The 21,989-nt window shown below is 37.0% G+C and overlaps 1 protein-coding gene across 2 annotated transcripts in view; it reads right to left on the reverse strand.

The window, feature by feature from the left end:
• LOC117326357 (putative sodium-coupled neutral amino acid transporter 10) overlaps nt 1–17,617 on the reverse strand; it is a 35,237-nt gene extending 17,620 nt beyond the window's left edge. Inside the window, exons 1-13 of one of the 2 annotated variants that reach the window (XM_033883072.1) lie at nt 17,467–17,617; nt 13,338–13,366; nt 10,402–10,569; nt 9,552–9,669; nt 9,033–9,078; nt 7,870–7,963; nt 7,177–7,317; nt 6,886–7,007; nt 6,550–6,652; nt 4,635–4,817; nt 3,684–3,801; nt 3,230–3,348; nt 7–259 (exon numbers count right to left, since the gene is read on the reverse strand). In XM_033883072.1, the coding sequence (XP_033738963.1) occupies nt 7–259; nt 3,230–3,348; nt 3,684–3,801; nt 4,635–4,817; nt 6,550–6,652; nt 6,886–7,007; nt 7,177–7,317; nt 7,870–7,963; nt 9,033–9,078; nt 9,552–9,669; nt 10,402–10,569; nt 13,338–13,340 (1,468 nt within the window). In that variant the 5' untranslated portion in view covers nt 13,341–13,366; nt 17,467–17,617. The remainder of the gene's footprint in view (nt 1–6; nt 260–3,229; nt 3,349–3,683; nt 3,802–4,634; nt 4,818–6,549; nt 6,653–6,885; nt 7,008–7,176; nt 7,318–7,869; nt 7,964–9,032; nt 9,079–9,551; nt 9,670–10,401; nt 10,570–13,337; nt 13,367–17,466) is intronic. The other variant, XM_033883081.1, reaches the window with a different exon arrangement.
• Between the last annotated feature and the right edge of the window lie 4,372 nt (nt 17,618–21,989).

Below are 21,989 nucleotides of genomic sequence, written 5' to 3' on the forward strand. Positions count from 1 at the left end.
TCATACCTTTATTTACTAATGTATCCACTTTGCCAACATCAGAGTCCACTTTGTCAGGAGGTTTATCCTTAGGGGCGAGTTTATCATTAGAGTTCATGACTGGGGGCTGGAGGGGCTTTTCCTTGTCAGATACCACTGGGAGATCTTTGTTAACAGTCCCATCTCTCCCAACAACTTCGACACCGTGACCTTGTTCTTGGGCATTCAAGGTCGTCAATGTACACAGTACCATTATCAAGCATCCAAAAATTAACACAGCCTGTAGGTAGGAAATCATTTAGTTAGCTTTGTATTAACACACAATGGGCAGGTCTAACTGTGTTACTGTGTTAACACACAGTGGACAGGTATAACTAAAACTGTGTTAACACACAATGGACAGGTATAACTGTGTTAACACACAATAGACAGGTATAACTGTATTACTGTGTTAACACACAATGGACAGGTATAACTGTATTACTGTGTTAACACACAATGGACAGGTATAACTGTATTACTGTGTTAACACACAATGGACAGGTATAACTAAAACTGTGTTACTGTGTTAACACACAGTGGACAGGTATAACTAAAACTGTGTTAACACACAATGGACAGGTATAACTGTGTTAACACACAATGGACAGGTATAACTGTGTTACTGTGTTAACGCACAATGGACAGGTATAACTGTGTTAACACACAATGGACAGGTGTAACTGTGTTACTGTGTTAACACACAATGGACAGGTATAACTGTGTTAACACACAATGGACAGGTATAACTGGGTTAACACACAATGGACAGGTATAACTGTGTTAACACACAATGGACAGGTATAACTGGTATTACTGTGTTAACACACAATGGACAGGTGTAACTGTGTTAACACACAATGGACAGGTATAACTGTGTTACTGTGTTAACACACAATGGACAGGTATAACTGTGTTACTGTGTTAACGCACAATGGACAGGTATAACTGTGTTAACACACAATGGACAGGTATAACTGTATTACTGTGTTAACACACAATGGACAGGTATAACTGTGTTAACACACAATGGACAGGTATAACTGTGTTACTGTGTTAACGCACAATGGACAGGTATAACTGTGTTAACACACAATGGACAGGTATAACTATTACTGTGTTAACACACAATGGACAGGTATAACTGTGTTACTGTGTTAACACACAATGGACAGGTATAACTGTGTTACTGTGTTAACACACAATGGACAGGTATAACTGTGTTAACACACAATGGACAGGTATAACTGTATTACTGTGTTAACACACAATGGACAGGTATAACTGTTACTGTGTTAACACACAATGGACAGGTATAACTGTGTTACTGTGTTAACACACAATGGACAGGTATAACTGTGTTACTGTGTTAACACACAATGGACAGGTATAACTATGTTAACACACAATGGACAGGTATAACTGTGTTAACACACAATGGACAGGTATAACTGTGTTAACACACAATGGACAGGTATAACTGTGTTAACACACAATGGACAGGTATAACTGTATTACTGTGTTAACACACAATGGACAAGTATAACTGTGTTAACACACAATGGACAGGTATAACTAAAACTGTGTTACTGTGTTAACACACAGTGGACAGGTATAACTAAAACTGTGTTAACACACAATGGACAGGTATAACTGTGTTACTGTGTTAACGCACAATGGACAGGTATAACTGTGTTACTGTGTTAACACACAATGGACAGGTGTAACTGTATTACTGTATTAACGCACAATGGACAGGTATAACTGTGTTAACACACAATGGACAGGTATAACTGTATTACTGTGTTAACACACAATGGACAGGTATAACTGTGTTAACGCACAATGGACAGGTATAACTGTGTTACTGTGTTAACACACAATGGACAGGTATAACTGTGTTACTGTGTTAACACACAATGGACAGGTATAACTGTGTTACTGTGTTAACGCACAATGGACAGGTATAGCTGCGTTAACACACAATGGACAGGTATAACTGTGTTAACACACAATGGACAGGTATAACTGTGTTAACACACAATGGACAGGTATAACTGTGTTAACACACAATGGACAGATATAACTGTTACTGTGTTAACACACAACGGACAGGTATAACTGTGTTACTGTGTTAACACACAATGGACAGGTATTACGGTGTTAACACACAATGGACAGGTATAACTATTACTGTGTTAACACACAATGGACAGGTATAACTGTGTTACTGTGTTAACGCACAATGGACAGGTATAACTGTGTTACTGTGTTAACACACAACGGACAGGTATAACTGTATTACTGTGTTAACACACAATGGACAGGTATAACTGTGTTACTGTGTTAACGCACAATGGACAGGTATAACTGTGTTACTGTGTTAACACACAATGGACAGGTATAACTGTATTACTGTGTTAACACACAATGGACAGGTATAACTGTTACTGTGTTAACACACAATGGGCAGGTATAACTGTGTTACTGTGTTAACGCACAATGGACAGGTATAACTGTGTTACTGTGTTAACACACAATGGACAGGTATAACTGTGTTAACACACAATGGACAGGTATAACTGTGTTACTGTGTTAACACACAATGGACAGGTATAACTATTACGGTGTTAACACACAATGGACAGGTATAACTGTGTTAACACACAATGGACAGGTATAACTGTGTTACTGTGTTAACACATAATGGACAGGTATAACTATTACGGTGTTAACACACAATGGACAGGTATAACTGTGTTAACACACAATGGACAGGTATAACTGTGTTAACACACAATGGACACACAGTGTCAGATTGGTTGCGAATCAATCAAAGAAAGGAATCTGATATATACAATGAAATTGGTGAAAAAAGAATGTATTTATTTCAGAAAGGCAGACTTTAACATAAGTAAATGTAAATATAACAATCAAACACTTGTTAGATTGTATCAATTGTCACTATAAATGCAATCTGGGCGACAGATAAATAGAATGGCGCCCTTAACTTATCTGTCACTTAGATGGCATTTATGTCGACAATAAATACAATGTAACAAGCGTTTAATTGTTAAATGAATACTTTAAAAGCTGTAAAAGTAATTGATAGTTTTAATAGATTATCAAATTGATTTCTACTTCTGATTCCAACTGCTGATTGAGGATCCATCTGTTTGACATATCAGTATAGAGTTTATCGTGTACTGACCTGAGCAATCTGTTTTCCATCAGATGACCCTGTCATCACTCGTAAGAAGAACACAGCAGGGAATATATAACAGATAAGGGTTCCCATGGTAGCACCATTCATGGCCAGCACAAACTCCACTGGAAATAAAATCCAAAAGTTAACAGCAAATTTGAGGATCATTGCAGGTCATGTCTGAAGCCTACTGTCAAAGTTTTGTGTATCCTGAATAAGGCTAATTTGAACCATTTACAAACCAACTAAGATAAATTTGCCTCCAATTTTTGTGTAAACCTGCATACAAAACAATGGCATCAAAATGGCCATACACTTGTCACTATATCCCCAATGTAACGACATACCAAACTCTTTAGAACAGGATACTTTGTGTAGACATTTTACAGAAACTGATTTCTGCATAGTAACTTACCACAATGCTGTTTTAACTCCTAATTACAGATAAGTTGCTCCTTACCATTAGGGACTAGGATGCCTGTTGTCATTGAACCAAGGACGATAAAGGTGGTTAGGACTTTGAAGTGAAGCTCTGGTATAACAGGCCTCTTCTCTAAATCATCACTATGTTTTTGTCTCTGCAAAAGAAAACATCAGGTAATTTCAATCATTATTAATTTTTCTTTGTAAAAAGTATTTAATGTTTTCTAGTGTTACACCTCTGAACTTAAAGACTTTTATAGAAAAAACATTGTCCTACTGATATGATTACAACACTTTTGTTCAAAATCCGAGCCTTTATGAGAAAGTAATGGCAGATATCTACACATCAGCTCCACATTTTAGTCTTCAGTCAAATCACATATACTAATGTGATTTCTTGGACTTATGATGCATCACAGAAAATTTTGTTGAATTCCAATCAGTTTGGTAGGAGTAGAAAATTCCAAACAAAAGCAGATTGCATACTGATCTGATTAAACCAAATTCAAAGCCATTTTCGGATAATTTAGGGCTCATAGTTTTAAGAACATTTTTTGGAACTTCTCATACAAAATGAAAGTAAAACTTCTTGGTAACAGAACATCAAGGTGGTGCACAGTCCTATTCATGATCATCGCTATATTTTAAACATTTGACTTGATGTGAGATTTCAGTGTTGATTCACCCATTTTCTGGGGTTCTATCAGTATATGTGGTCAGTGGTTATCCATGCAGAATTAAGAAACTATGGTATGTATTGTGTATGTAATACTCGTAATTACACATATTTTTGATCAAGGAATTAAAACATTCCCTGCAGAACAGGATCCAAGGCTTTAAATGGTCAAAAATAAATTTAAGGCAGTAAACAAAATTCCTGGACTTTTCAATGACTCTATGTACCCTAAAAATGCAAAACCCTCACCAAAGTATTAATTTATTACTCCTGAAATGAAATGGAGTTAGACATCGTATAATAGATACATACCTGAGGAAAGAGTAAAGTGTAGAGACTCCCTCTACAGGGGAAGATGATGAGAGGGAATGTTACGGCAATGGAGATGACAAACCCCAGTTTAAGAACATCGGTGGCCCAACTGACCTCAAAGTCAGTCACTATGTCACCTCCTATGTCTTTATTGTGGAATGCAATGTAGCCGAAAAATCCAGTCTGAAACAGCATACAGACAAAACACAACATTAGCAGTCTGAAAGAGCATACAGACAAAAGGCAACATTAACAGTCTGAAAAAGTATACAAACAAAAGACAACATTTACAGTCTGAAAAAACATACAAACAAAAGACAACATTAACAGGCTGGAAATTAAATAACAGACAGCCTAGCTACCAAGCAACTGTACACATGTTGGATAAGTGGGAATTAACCTATAGACAGCCTACCAGGAGATAGGTGATAGTACACATGTTGGATGAGTGGGAATTAACCTATAGACAGCCTACCAGGAGATAGGTGACAGTTCACATGTTGGATGAGTTGGAATTAACCTATAGACAGCCTACCAGGAGATAGGTGATGGTACACATGTTGGATGAGTGGGAATTAACCTATAGACAGCCTACCAGGAGATAGGTGATGGTACACATGTTGGACGAGTGGGAATTAACCTATAGACAGCCTACCAGGAGATAGGTGATGGTACACATGTTGGATGAGTGGGAATTAACCTATAGACAGCCTACCAGGAGATAGGTGATGGTACACATGTTGGACGAGTGGGAATTAACCTATAGACAGCCTACCAGGAGATAGGTGATGGTACACATGTTGGACGAGTGGGAATTAACCTATAGACAGCCTACCAGGAGATAGGTGACAGTTCACATGTTGGACGAGTGGGAATTAACCTATAGACAGCCTACCAGGAGATAGGTGATGGTACACATGTTGGATGAGTGGGAATTAACCTATAGACAGCCTACCAGGAGATAGGTGATGGTACACATGTTGGATAAGTGGGAATTAACCTATAGACAGCCTACCAGGAGATAGGTGACAGTTCACATGTTGGACGAGTGGGAATTAACCTATAGACAGCCTACCAGGAGATAGGTGATGGTACACATGTTGGACGAGTGGGAATTAACCTATAGACAGCCAAACAGGAGATAGGTGATGGTACACATGTTGGACGAGTGGGAATTAACCTATAGACAGCCTACCAGGAGATAGGTGATGGTACACATGTTGGATAAGTGGGAATTAACCTATAGACAGCCTACCAGGAGATAGGTGATGGTACACATGTTGGACGAGTGGGAATTAACCTATAGACAGCCTACCAGGAGATAGGCGACAGTTCACATGTTGGATAAGTGGGAATTAACCTATAGACAGCCTACCAGGAGATAGGTGACAGTTCACATGTTGGATAAGTGGGAATTAACCTATAAACAGCCAACCAGGAGATAGGTGATGGTACACATGTGGGATGAGTGGGAATTAACCTATAGACAGCCTACCAGGAGATAGGTGACAGTTCACATGTTGGATGAGTGGGAATTAACCTATAGACAGCCAAACAGGAGATAGGTGATGGTACACATGTTGGATAAGTGGAAATTAACCTATAGACAGCCTACCAGGAGATAGGTGATGGTACACATGTTGGATAAGTGGGAATTAACCTATAGACAGTCTACCAGGAGATAGGTGATGGTACACATGTTGGACGAGTGGGAATTAACCTATAGACAGCCTACCAGGAGATAGGTGACAGTTCACATGTTGGACGAGTGGGAATTAACCTATAGACAGCCTACCAGGAGATAGGTGATGGTACACATGTTGGATAAGTGGGAATTAACCTATAGACAGCCTACCAGGAGATAGGTTACAGTTCACATGTTGGATAAGTGGGAATTAACCTATAGACAGCCTACCAGGAGATAGGTGATGGTACACATGTTGACAGCACTCTGTACAATGTTGTTGACACTCTTCAGGGATGGCTCAGGCAGGTTATCATACATAATGAACAGCTGTCTGTAAAGTCCAGGAAAACAAAACTAGTAAATTACTAAAACTTGAGTGTATATTTTACTCAATTACAAGTACTATAAAAATAATAATGTTTTTAATCATTAATCGATTCATGCATCTGTCTTAAAAGATATACATAGGATATAATAAGGTAAATATTTTAGTAGGCTTTCATGGATTGATCACTTTCATTTCAATGGATAAGTACCGATGCAGTATATACTCTTGTTCCTTACGTTTGACAACCAAAGGCGAATGAAAAAATGGGTAGACACTTGAACAGTCCATCTGTCCTCCAGAGATTGACCTTGTTAATCCAGTCACCAGATACAAGGCTGGGAATGGACAGTGAGAACACCTACAAAAAAGAAGTGTTCATAATGGTCTAAAACTGTATTACAATCAATGAGCAATTCCATTTTTGAAGTCTAAAGATCAGACTGGTCAAGCAGGAGACTTTCTTTACACAATATAATTTAAAGCATGAACTAGAAAACCCTCTATGATTGATCAATAGTTTCACTCACATAAACGGTAAATAATCCATAAAAGAGAATACACAAGGTGCTCGCTCTGCTGACAGTATTGAGGTTCTTCAGCAGGCCAAGAGGTAGTCCTACACACAAACACAGGAAGCAGATCAGACCCATCCGCAGGTTACCATTGTTCTGTAATACAAATCACCACATTGGTTAAAACATATCCTTGTAATTCTTAAGCTTTCTCCACATTGGTTAGAACATATCCATGTAATTCTTAAGCATTCTTCCAAACTGTAGTTAGAACATATAGATGTAATTCTTAAACATTCTTTCAAACTGTCACGAGTACAAAGTAAATATCTGTATGAGTCCATAGAAGATCAGAAGCTCTAATATAGATCACACTTTATGATACCAAACAAGGTGAAATGGTTGGATTAAATATGAAATAATGTCTAGAAATATAATACAGTAGACCAAGTAGCATGGATATACACTGTACATGTATAGTTGTATAATTTCACAGGACTAATGTTTCGTGGGTGTAACAATCTGACTTAGACAAAACAATGCCTGAAAAAAACATTACATTACAGTATGTTAATCAGGGACCACAATATTAATCTAATGTGGTACTATTTAATCTTGAGCCAAATTTTCTGTAGCCGAAGCAAACCAAGAAATAAACAATATCTAACACTAGTTTTGATTGTCAATGCTATAAAATAAGGCACCTACCTCCAGTCCTAGGTATTTGGACACAATGGCAGGGCCGAGGTCCCCGATGATGACAACCTGGGCAATCAGTGTTCCCAGTTGTAACCCTATCATCCTGAAACATATTTTTCAAGATTGAAAACTAAACTGTCAAATCAGGCATTGTGAAACAAATAAACTATAACCTATGATGAAAATTTCTTCATCAACTTAATGAAGTCATGAATGCTTATCATTTTTGTACTAAAAACATGTTGGTTAAAGCAATTACCCTACCTACTTTCTACATAAAGTATTGCAGACCATACCAATTATTGAAATACATAATTATGTATGGTGGCTCGTTAGGGCCAAGTATCAAATCGAAATTTGTCGAACATACATAATAATATACAAATCGAAAACGCGACGGCGAGGGAGCGAAAACGCGAGAATGCGAAAGAGCGAAAACGCGAGAATGCGAAAACGTGACGGCGAAAACGCGAGATTAATCTCGCACTCTCGCCGTCGCAATTTCGCTCCCTCGCCGTCGAGTTTTCACATTCTCGCGTTTTCGACATAAGGTCGAGAGTGCGAGAATGCGAGATTGTGCTTTAACGGCCGCCCTCGCACTCTCGCTCTCTCGCGTAAGGAACATACATAATGATATACATTACGTTGGTTATATATATATATATGCGAGGAAGCGAGAGTGCGAGGGCGGCCGTTAAAGCATAATCTCGCATTCTCGACCTTAGGTCGAAAACGCGAGAATGCGAAAACTCGACGGCGAGGGAGCGAAATTGCGATGGCGAGAGTGCGAGATTAATCTCGCGTTTTCACCGTCGCGTTTTCGCATTATCGCCGTCGAGTTTTCGCATTTTCGTGTTTTCGCTCTTTCGCATTCTCGCGTTTTCGCTCCCTCGCCGTCGCGTTTTCGCATTCTCGCGTTCTCGACCTAAGGTCGAGAGTGCGAGAATGCGAGATTTGATACTTGGCCCTAACGAGCCACCATAATTATGTACATCTAGATTATAACATGTGTCATTACTTGTATACCTCTACTAATACTTTGATTTGAAAAGAAACCGACTGAAAATCTAACCAAAATCAGAGAAGGGGATAATCCCCACGATATGACAGGAACAGCTTATTTTTCATGGCAACCTAATGGAACTTTTATTTCAAACCTGAATGTGACTTACCCAATCTCAACAGCTAATTTCCCAGGGGCACCATAAGTATAGTATGCTGGAAGGATAAACACAGAGAATTCATTACTTATAATGTCACTAACTTATCTCAATATATACATATATGATTTTCTTTCTGAGAAATTGGTTACCATGCATATTTACCATACTCAACCTGCAATAAGCCCACACCCTTAGCAGGAAATAAAAGGATTTTGAAGGGATGAGGCCTATTGCCGAATGTAGGCCTGGTTCCAAGACAGGTTTCATACCGACATACGTTTTTGGCAAATGGAAAATACCTTAAAAAGGAAAGGCTAATTGCAAACGTTTAGATGTAATGTTCCTCTTTGATAGAAAGGGGAAAGGGCTGATCGCCGAGCAGGGGTTTATTGCCGGTTGAGTACGGTTTGTATGCTATATATATACATTTTCTTTAAAATTTGTCATAATTTCGCACATATTTGTGTATGAAAATCTGTCGCAATATGAGTACAATATTAACTCAAGATAGGGTTCAATTGATCATACCAAGAAATCCATAGGATCTCCGCCGCGAGGTAACACCAGCCTTCATCAGCAGACGACATGATACCAGGGTCAACCAGGTGCAGAAAAACAAGAGCACAGCTCCCAGCAGTATACCACACTGAAAGAGTAAATATAAAGCCTGTCTCAATAAAATGGAACCTACAGTAAAAACAAATTTTACATATGATAATTTGTTTACTATAAAACTTTGTGAAAGCAAATAAATCTAAAAGTTTGATATGAATAGATACATGTTTACAAAATACATCTATAAATAAAAGTGAGTGACCAGAATAGTAATGTCACCTGTTTAAAACAGAAGGTGACCAGAAGGGAGGCAATGTCACCTGTTTAAAACAGAAGGAGTTGACCAAGAGGGTGGTAATGTCACCTGTTTAAAACAGCTGGTGACCAAGAGGGTGGTTATGTCACTTGTTTAAAACAGGAGGTGACCAAGAGGGTGGCAATGTCTCCTGTTTAAAACAGGTGACCAAGAGGGTGATAATGTCACCTGTTTAAAACAGAAGGTGACCAGAAGGGAGGCAATGTCACCTGTTTAAAACAGAAGGAGTTGACCAAGAGGGTGGTAATGTCACCTGTTTAAAACAGCTGGTGACCAAGAGGGTGGTTATGTCACTTGTTTAAAACAGGAGGTGACCAAGAGGGTGGCAATGTCTCCTGTTTAAAACAGAAGGAGGTGACCAAGAGGGTGGCAATGTCACCTGTTTAAAACAGTAGGAGGTGACCAAGAGGGTGGTAATGTCACCTGTTTAAAACAGTAGGTGACCAAGAGGGTGGTAATGTCACCTGTTTGAAGCAGAAGGGGTCACTAGGAGGATGGTAATCTTACCTGTTTAAAGCAGAATGGCATAGCCAGGATGGTGACTCCAATGATACTGTTGCTGAGGTTGAGGACATGAGGAAGGTTGCTGACTGCCATGTTTTGGCCAGACGGCTGCTCCTCGGTTTCCAGTTTTGAATCTGCCTCTATAGTGTGTTCATAGTCATTATCTGATTCCTTAAGAATGCAAAAGTCATAATGTTAGCATTCTGTAAAAGTGACATTCATCAGGAACCTTTCAAGGACAATATCAATTAAATGTCTTAAAATAGCTTCAGGTACAGCCATCCAAACTGGGTTACATGATATAGGATACATGCAAATATCTAAGAAACTTCCATGCTGGAAACAATCTAACAAGAAGCTAAGACAATATCATATATATTAATTGTATGTACAAAATTTTTGGAATATTAGAAAAAAAAATTTAAAGTTAAGGAACAATATTAATTCTGTTTGTGAAAATTATACAGATTATACATGGATAATTGAATTTCAACCGTTGAAAATTAAAATACACTTTTAATTGAATTCACTGATATGATCAGCATCCTGTAGCTGTATAGATCAGTAAAGTACAGCAGTAGTCCATGTTAATATCTACAAAGTGACAAAGATAAATGGTAATGTGTACTAGATAGGTAGATTATAGGTATTTACACCGATGTGATTAATGATGGAAATCCACACAAACAACACAAGTAACACAGTAAAGCTGTCAGCAGAGTACATGTTTTACTGATGTAAATACTGCACTCTGTGAAGGGAAGCACACCAAGGTTATGTAACAGCAATATATACTGGTCGGCAATTAAACTTTTAAAGTGTTATCCTTATAGTTGACTAGATCTCCCATTCTCCCTCACTTGAAATTGAAGGTTAATTAAGTTTAAAAGTTATTGCCTGGACAAGAAATGATTGGGAAAATTTGCACTCATTTGAACTTTTACCCTTAACTGGCAGTGCACTGTATATTGGCTTCAGGATTTGCAAGTTTGGTGAAGATATCTTCAATGGTTAAGAAGCTATGGCTTGGAAAACATTTATACTTATTTGACCTTGGACCTTCAGGTAAAGGTAATGATCCAGTGACAGAGCTATGCACTTTGTCAGGGGTTGAGGAATGTATACAATAACGTTCTTTATCATTAACATTTTAACAGTTTATTGATATTTCCCCGACAAGAATAATTGCAGAATTTTGCACTTATCTGACCTATGACCTTGATGTCAAAGTCACAGTCATGACCAAACAGAAGTGCATTGAACTGAAAGTTTGGTCAAGATATCTTAACAGTTTAAAATCTATACCAGACCAGAAATTATTAGCTTAACCAGAAGAACTATTAATTAATTCAATTTTCTCCGATAAATTTTAAAACTACTGCATAAACATTTCCCAATCTAATATCTAATATATACATGTATATATTATCTTTTTAATTGTTATCCTTCAGCATACTGGTTACTTTGATGAAGATGTGCAAAGGTCTAAAATTGTTGATACATTAGAATTCAGTTTTGGTGGTAAAAAAACAATGTTTTTTGACTGATGATATCCATATCACCAATAAGTTATGGCAGATCATTCTTCTGTTAAATTTGGCAAAAGTACAATTTCAAAAGCTGCATTTTCAGAGCAAGAAAAAACCACATCAGCTGTCTTTTCAGAGCATGAAAAAGTCCAGTCTGGCCCAGGGCCAGTAGATTTGGTCTGTGGGCAAGTAAATATTGGTGACTATTTTCACGATTGCAAAATTTATTTTATTTTTTACATTTTCCCTAGAGCAATGCGAAATACAACAAATTCAGTCTAATCGGACCACAATGTTTCACGTTTTGGGTAAGTACTTTTGAAACCAAAACTTAAACTTGCCTGAAAGCCCAGTGATGCTGAACAGTTTTTCCTGTCCTGCTTTTGAGATTATTTACTGATACAAGACCTTTTAAGTATTTTGGATTAATAAATAAATATTTTTATCTTTTATTTGAGAATTCAAAATGTGTTTTCATATAGTGGTGCAGTATATGGCCACACTCACCAGACATCTGTCCATTAAAATATCTTAAATCTGGTGAGTGGGCTAGAGGAAACTCAGGCTAGAAATCTATCATATAAGCTGCAGAAAGGAAAGAATGAAACAATCTACACTTAATTCATAAACATGTAGTTAAAAGTTCAGTTAATGTTTTCCATTGGGAATGCTTTGTTAGGACAGATGGGATATATTTGTTATGGAAGGTGTAATTCTTAGTGGCCTGGATCTCACAAATGAAAGGTGAACATACACAGTAGTATAATTTATTTGATTCTTTAAAGATTTCTGAAGTTCTTACCTTTAAAATCCACCAAACATTAATGTTTTTCATCACAAACTTAATATCAAAATCCTTATTCTTTTATCTGTTCTAAGCTCTACAGATTTTGCACTAGATGACAAAGTCTGATATAAGGGGCAAACAGCCATAGTGGTAATAGATGAACACTTAACTTTACCTGAAGAACACATACCATACCATATGTTATTTCATATTAAACATTCACTGTCTCATCATTTAACTTTACGAGGTTCACTTCAGTCACATATTTGCCTCAATGCCGAGTATATTTCTGTAATCAATGACTGCGAGGAGATCATGATCTGATAACACATTTCATTTTCAATGACAAAATACAATTTTAATAACCCTTCTTTTATTTAATTTTGCCGTCTTTTTAACTAGAAGATGAAACAAGGAAAGTTTATCAGTATTGAGAGTTTCCATGTATACAGCAGTTAAAAAAGAAATTCATTACGAGTCAAGAAATGGATTGAAGCTTTGGCAAAAAAGTCTGGAGAAAATTAAGATTTTTCTATCTATGATAGACAGTGGTTAATGTTAATGAGAAGCAGAGAAAACATTAAGCCATGATGTCACAAGACAGTCAAGGATGTGGTAGTTACCATCACATATACAACATGGTTATAAAGAACTGAAACAGAAACAAAAAATGGTTTATTATGTGATTACTCTAACATGAATTATTTAAATACCATAAGATTGGGATGTAATTTCTCTACAGTAGTAAGTATATATACTATACATAACTACGTATACATGATCATAATCAATTTTCTATCATAATCAATAACCAATTGATTGAAAATAGGTAATTTGAATGTTTTAATCCATTATATTACATAATGTTTAAATCCATAATGCAATTTGTATTTTCAAATCCATGATATATAATTTGAATATTTAAACCCATAATTGATTATTGTTAATATCTTTTTTGTGTATTGATGAGTCCAGATAAACTGAAAACTGAACCAGAGAGTTCATTAACCAGCCAATCCAGTTTATGATCAATGTTAAATATACAAAGCCAATAAAAGCCAAAAGATTTAACAAAGGAAAGCTAAAATTTTGTGAGACAATTTCAACGTGACTTTGATCAACCAATTACATTAACATACCGTAATTGATAATACTGTGATAAACCTGTTGTTATGGAGCTGCAGGTATAATAGTAATTTATCCCAATACTTCATTCTACTATAAAAAGGGCAATTGAGCCAAAATCTACACCAAAACAAATACACAAATATGGGTATAACCAAACCTATAGTCATATTAGAAATTCATAAAATACATAATTTCCTTCCTTATTGCATGTGATACAGGGTCTTTATATACAGATTCAGTTAATTGGAAAATATAATATGTTTAAATCGGTTCCTTAACAATGGTTATCACTTGTGGCTCAATGTTTCACTGCAGTAGAGAAATGTCTATATAGAACCTCTTAGTAAGGCTCCTTATATAATTACTTAATTCGGAACAAACATCAAGTGAACATTTTCCCTTCAGAAGGGGTCAATACTCACCTTGAACAATGATCACAAGAATTTTATCAGGTGTAGAACATTTTACGACACTAAAGTAAAATTTTCAATCAAATATGATGTGGGGTTCTCAAGATATGACATTGATTTGGGAAAATGTGTATGGGGTCAAAATTCAGTGGCCTATGACCCTTTAACCTTGACCATTGATCATCTGAATGTGAGAGTGTATATATTTTTCTTTTGTATTATTAAACATCCCAACACTATGGTCATTTAGGATGTGCCCCCCCCCCCCCCCCCCCCCCCCCCCCACCACCATGCATGTGGTGAGTGTTTTGGGAGGCTGCAGTTTGTTAGTATTTGTTTCCTTGAAGTTTTGATAGTGCAGAATTGATGTTGTTTTCATAGTGCTACTGCACATAAGTATTCTGCCTATGACACCCAGCAGAACAGCCCATCGGGTGATAGGTCACAGTATACTGATAAACTGTGATCTAGTACAGTGTATCTATGTACCAAGTTTGTACCTTTTCTACCAAAGGATCTAAGTGAAAATCTTTAGTGGAAATGTTGATGCTGCTGACGATGGAAAAGTTAATGAACACCATAATATCGCTCTCATGACTTTTCGTTGCAAGCAAGACAGACAATGAAGCTAGTGTGAAGGTCATGATTCTCTATGCTTTCACATTGTCAACCAGCAACATGCAAGTGATAGCTATATATAGTACAATAGCCAACAAAATGAATCCTACAATTATAAAACAACCATCTTGACAATAATTACTACTTTTCATACATAAATATATTTAATTATACATACATTTTTCATTGTAATTATGTATTCAACTCTAATTAAGGATTCATATGTTATAATAATTATGCATACAATCTTTCACTGTAATTTTATAATACATACGTGTACATCAAATGTCATAATTACTGTCAAGTTAAGGAATTAAATTATTGTCATTCTAGATTTACCTGCATACGTCTTTCAACAAAAATAAGATATCTTATAATAATCCTATATATATTTTACCTCAATGGAAACTTACTAGAGAATGATATTTAAGTTAAATCTTGACATATTTTCATTTTAGTTGACTTCTTTTGAGCAAAGTGGATCAGCTAGGAGATGGAAAGTGCAAGTGCAAGTACAAGGTCAGACTTGGACTTGAATCCAAGAGGTCTGCATTCCAGACAGACAAACTTACAAACTGATCAATGAGTTAAATCAGTAATATACAATGTATATAGGCAGTAGTCACCTGGCCCAGTCCTACTCTCCCTACTTCCTTTTTCTATGTCTTCATCCCTGAGGACAAAACATCTATAATTCAAAAACCCAGGTCCGGATATCCTATTGCTATTTGCCAAGCACACAGACATTTGATGATTCATTAATGACTTGGACAAGGGATTGCTAGTACAGGTATCCCTAAACACAAAAGGAACAAGTACAGGTATCCCTAAACACAAAAGGAACAAGTACAGGTATCCCTAAACACAAAAGGAACAAGTACAGGTATCCCTAAACACAAAAGGAACAAGTACAGGTATCCCTAAACACAAAAGGAACACGTACAGGTATCCCTAAACACAAAAGGAACAAGTACAGGTATCCCTAAACACAAAAGCGACAAGTACAGGTATCCCTAAACACAAAAGGAACAAGTACAGGTATCCCTAAACACAAAAGGAACATGATGCATGGCTAGTTTGGAGCCTAGCACCTCCCAGATCTTCATCATTAAAATGTCCCAGATTCCATCTCTGGCATTTTAGGAATATATCTCAGTCATTTTTCTTCACTAAACTGATCAAATAATTTGGTTGGCTGGTTTGTATGATTCAGATTGTTGGAAGGTTGTGAGACAACTCACGGCTGGATACGATTGGCGATGTATTATTAATATACTGTATAGTAACATATCTATGACGATTCATCTATTCATACATACATGTATGCATAGTTCCTGTATTCATGTTTTCATTTCTACTTAGAATTGTGCCCCTTTAAATGGGACCATAATCAAGAGTTTTTGTCACTAAATCTTCAAATGGCAATCTTCTGATGTCTTGGATTGTAAGACTTTTTTTTTTAAATTATATTGTCATTTACAGGTGATGAGTTCCACTATGTGAAAATGTGTACAGTACATGTGTCCCACATGGTTCTAAATTTAGTGCATCATAAATCACATTGAGAACAATGAGACATGCAGAGATGTTCTGAAACTGATTAATTTATATGAGGATATGGGCTAATTAAATCATTTTTTATGAAAAAGTGACTCAGCCTGGTCAATATTATGATTAGCTGTTCTGTATGTGTTTCGTCATAACAATAACCAATGAATTAATACTTTTACAACAAGCACTTACTAACTTACACAATTTCCCAAAATTATATATAATGAATTGATTTTAAAATGATCTGGCTGATCCTCATATTGACCTTAACATAGCTGGGCTATTTTATGCAACTTTCCTCGATTTCTACAGCGATTTTCCCTTTAGCTTGTACAGCAATAGACAAGCAAGCCGGGAATCACAGGTTCAATCACTAGTAGTAGATTCACTACTAGTTGTTTTCTTGTAGCATTTTTCAGGTTCATTGTTTTGCAACATTACGTTTATGGAAGGGAATCATAACTCTGACAATGACCATCTGTCAAAAATCATTCATTCATTGGTCGTCCTGAGCTATGTCATTGTGCACAGCTACTTGTTTGCCTGTTACAAATAGTAAACATCGTACATGTATTATGAGTCAATGGCACTTTATGCTAAAGCCAGACTCAGGGCCTGATAAAGAGAACATGCATATTTAATACAATGTAAGCTTTATAAGCTTAGGCAGAGACCTATATAGGTCTCTGGCTTAGATAATTCTGGCTATTGTTTAATATATGCCCCTGTGCATGATTTGTGTGTGTAGTAAGCGTGTAGTAAGCGTGTAGTAGATGTAGAGAATGTGTTTTAAGACAGCCTATTTGCAGATGCCAGATTGTGGTAAGGTGATAAAGAAGGGTTAGAGTCACAGTGGTTAGAGTAAGACCCTTAGATTGTAAACACGCAGGCTACTAGGCCTAACCACAGTAGGTAACAGTCAGTAACTCTCAGTCTGTCGTTGACTCAGGGTGGAACGGCGTAAAGCTTACATAGAGTGTGTCTATCTTGATTGGTTTTGTCACCTAAAATTATTTCGATAGGCCTAATCAGTAAGTATATTTACCTGGTACGTATCATGATCAGTATCCTTGTAACATCATCTTCATCTATCAGATCTACCGTATCTTCCTTACGGCGACGTGGCGATCAAGTTACTATTGACGCTTCCTGAAGTATAAGCATGGTGCGTTACAAGCGTTTGTTTGTAACAGAATAGTAAAAATGGCGCGAATTTCGTTTCCGGACATTTGTAATTTTGAGTAAAAAAACAAACAAAACAAGAATTATAATCGCACTGTCCCGCTTTGTCAATGTTGTAATCATAATAAGTTTTAAGCAAACTCCATAATTCACTAATATTTTAGTATTGTTTTTCCATAACAACCAAAAAACCTCCACATAAATATTGATGCATAGCAAAACATGATCTGTCAAAAGTTACATGTCCCAACTGTTACGGTTAGATCAGTACCAAAAGACAGCTAAAATCCCATTCCTTAAATAACGTGACCCTCCGATGCGCTGGTGTCGAAAAATTGAAAAAAAGCAGTTGATGAAAAATTTCAGTTTTAACAACTAGTCTATGGAAAGCTACTTCAGTAGGACACATCTTCGCTGTACAAACAAAACTTTCACAACATTTTAGCAGGAATTGCAGAAGGGTATTGTGACGGGATGTACCATCTCAGGTATCCTCTTTGTAATAGGAAATATGAATATGGTTATCAATCCGGAGAAAGAGAGATAAATGGCCCAAAGACATCCAGTAACAACAGGCAGCCACCAAATAGAGGCTTCATAGATGGTCTGACCGTCACTACAGACAACCATATTTAGGAAAGATTGATACTGACAGCCCTAGAGGAAACAACATCCTGGACAAGAATGACCTTCAAACTCAGAAAGTCAAGACCACTGATCATAAAGAAAGGCAGAGTCATACAGCAAGTCCAACTAAAGATATAGGGGATGATATACCATCCATCATTGGAAACCCAATTAAATCCAGGGAAAGTAGTTTGACGAATCAACAAGATCCAAAGAAAAGAACAGCAGGTCAGCGAAGGAATGAGAAATATAGACAAGACAGGTCTACCAGGGAAACTCAAAGCTTGGATGTATCAGAATGGTCTCCTTCCACGCTTAACCTGGCCCTTGATGCTTCAAAGGATCACGACTTAAACTGTGGAGAAAATAGAGCGCATTATCAACAGACACCTCTGGCAATGGTTAAGAGTGTGAACTACAGGGTTTGTAGTCACTTGTAGAATTGTTGTGTACGATGTAAGAGAGGAAGACGGAGTCCAAGTAGTTATATCTTGGTTTATTCACGTGTGTAGAACTGCTCAGTACAGTCCCTGGAAACCGACAAAATGGTACCACAATATCTAACCTTATATAGTCCTAGGTAGTCCTAGGGATGAGTATGATTAATTGATACATGATAACACAGAAGACGTCTGTCATATAGCCTGAGACAATATTAGATAACCATGTACAACATGTACCGTTAATATCAGATCAACTACGTCAACAGGTAAACAGAGTTGGTGCCAAAGGGCAAATATGTGTAATATAGGTGCCAAAGGGCAAATGTATTATATAGAAATACAGATCTAGGAATATTTTTGGATATAAAATCTGATATATATTTTAACTAAATTTTAAAATAGTTTATTATATTTCAAGAGTTCACAAAAGATTCACAACAATAGACCTATACAGTAGGACAGCAAAACTTCATCTCTTGTCATTAGTTGAAGAATTCAAGGCAGGTAAGGCAAGGCTCATCATGGCCTTGGAAAAATCAAACGATGACAAGGAAATACGAACTGGCAAAACATGGTCAGCATCAAGGGCGGTTGATCTCGCTGGGAGCAGGTTGCGACACAAAGACATAGTCAGAACAACTGTAAATTAAGGCAAGGCTTAGGGTCATGTAAAAGCACCTTCTGAAAAAAATTGACACGGAAGAAAGGTGTAGGATGGCCCGGAAGGAAATAAGGCACTAGGTGGGCACAGAACCACATGCACTGTCCTGGTCGGATCTAGAAGTATCCTCAGCTCCAACTGCAGTTTCTCCTTTTGGTCTGTGTATGACGTGCTACCAACACCAGGAAATCTCCAAAATTAGGACCTTGCAGAAAGCCAGACTGCCCTCTGTGTGGACAGAGAGGAACCCTATAACACATACTTCTTGCCGCATGGCTTTAGCGCAGGGGAAATATACATGGCGCCACAACCAAGCCTTAAGGGACTGGCAGACATTATGGAAAAAGAACGGAAGAGCAAGGCAAGCCAACCAAGGTCCAGACATACATAAATGAGGAAGGTGAAACATCAACAACAAGACCAGAGAGAACTTTAGGAATCCTCATTCAGGTAGGAGACTGGAAGCTGGCTGTGGACCTTAACCAGACTATACATGTATATTCATGACATCGTACCACCAACCTTAGACCGGTTATTTGATCACCAACGACAAGAAAGATCATTGTCAAAGAGCCGACTGTCCCATATGAGGAAAGTTGCAGTAAAACCCACAAAAGGAAGAAAGCAAAGTACGAAGCATTGCTGATGGAATGGAGAGAGAGATGGTGGCAGACGTGGAGATACCCAGTGAAGGTTGGATGCAGAGGCAATATCATGTGGCACAAACCAATTATCACTGATAGCTGACTGCATCGGTGTGCACTTCAGTGACGATGGTGACGACACGAGGCACAAGAGCAGTATAAAGTACAATGTTTGGTTCGAGCATGACAGTTCATACACCATTATCATCATAAAGAATTATTATCGCCAGAGTCCTACTGGCTAGAGAACCATAGGGATATGTGCCCACGTAGCCAGTATCCTATACTACTTAGGATGTCACACGCAGTTGTGAACCAGCGAGCCTTTGCATCTAAGAGTCAAAAGGTTTAAGACCTCAAATAATGTAGATTTTGCTACCAACCGTCATCTTCCAGGTGTTAGTTATTGGTCGATTTGGGCAACTAGAACTACGATGTAGACATGGCCAATCAGATTCTAGAACGTGGAAGACATATTGGATTCCAGATTCGGTTGTTTAATGTGTAAACTAACATAAATCTGTCATTTAGTGTTCTTGTCAAAAAAATGATTCAGCAGTTGTAAGTAATTTAATATTTGGGGTTATCAGGGAACATGACGGCTATTTTGAAAGTGGACAATTCACTTTAATGGGTTATGAGTGCAGGTGCCATGTGTACTAATAAAACCAAGTATAAACATTTTTTTTAGTTCAATTTACAATATTTCAATCAAAAACAGATTTTCCCATGCTTGTTTTTCTTTTAAGAATACGTAGCAATATTGTCAATCGATTCCATTTACTTATATCTTACCACATGTATTTGATATTTTTTGCACATACTAACGAATGGACTGCAATAGGAAGTTGTAATTTTGACCTTCAGAAAAGTTAGTTTAATGTAAAGAAGAGCAAGTTCTTACTCAAAATCAATCACTTTTTTTTTTTCTCTTGTTCCTAAAGTATTCAAAATTGTAACTTCGTAACTTCTTGCTTTGTATATAGGAAATATCTAATATGTCATTGTTAAGTTCCCTAAAAAAAAAAAAAAAAAAATAGGAGAGGAATTGATATTGTAGCATTTTCACCATACTTTTTTTTCACTTTTGGTACAAAAAGGTCGTTATATTTTTGCATAAGTAGATGTTTGGACTTAAAAGCCTATTTCTAAATGTAGGACTACGTAGGCTACCATGATAACATACAAGCTATATATCCTACTTGCTTCTCAGGCCATGTTGAAACCCCACCTTTCGCTTTATGTAATAAGAGCATGTTGCTTACTCAAAATCTATCACATGTGTGAAACATGTATTGTTGTTTTTGCCTAATTGTTATGGTAAATTCTAATGCTCAGTGATTGAGTAATTAATATCTGAAAGCTTGGGTAATGTCTCGTGTGTTAGATAATGTCTCATTATTTGGGTAATGTCTCAATGTTAGGAGAATGTTTCATTTGTAAGGTAGTGTTTCCTTGTTGGGTAACGTCTCAATTGTTTGGTTATGTCTCATTTGTTAGGTAATGTCTCATTCTTTCGGTAACATCTCAATGGCTGGACAATATCTCATTCTTTTGGCAACGTCTCAATGTTAGAATAATGTCTCATGTGTTAGGTAATGTCTCATTGTTTAAGTAACGTCTTAATGGCTGAGTCATTCTTTTGGCAGCGTCCTAATGATTATGTATAATGTCTCGTTGTTTGGGCAATGTCTCATTTGCCAGATTATGTCTCATTGTTTGGGTAATGTCTCTTTGTTAGGTAATGTCTCGTTGTTAGGTAATGTCTCGTTGTTTTGGTAACATCTCAATAGTTGGAAAATGTCTCAGTTTTCGTAACATATCGTGTGATTATTGAGTAACATCTCAATGGCTTTGTAATGTCTCGTTTGATAGATGATGTATCATTGTTTGGGTAACGTCTCAATGGCTGTGTAATGTCTCGTTTGATAGATAATGTATCATTGTTTGGGTAACGTCTCAATGGCTTTGTAATGTCTCGTTTGATAGATAATGTATCATTGTTTGGGTA

Source organism: Pecten maximus, chromosome 1 (genome assembly GCF_902652985.1).
Source record: "Pecten maximus chromosome 1, xPecMax1.1, whole genome shotgun sequence".
NCBI lineage: Eukaryota > Metazoa > Mollusca > Bivalvia > Pectinida > Pectinidae > Pecten > Pecten maximus.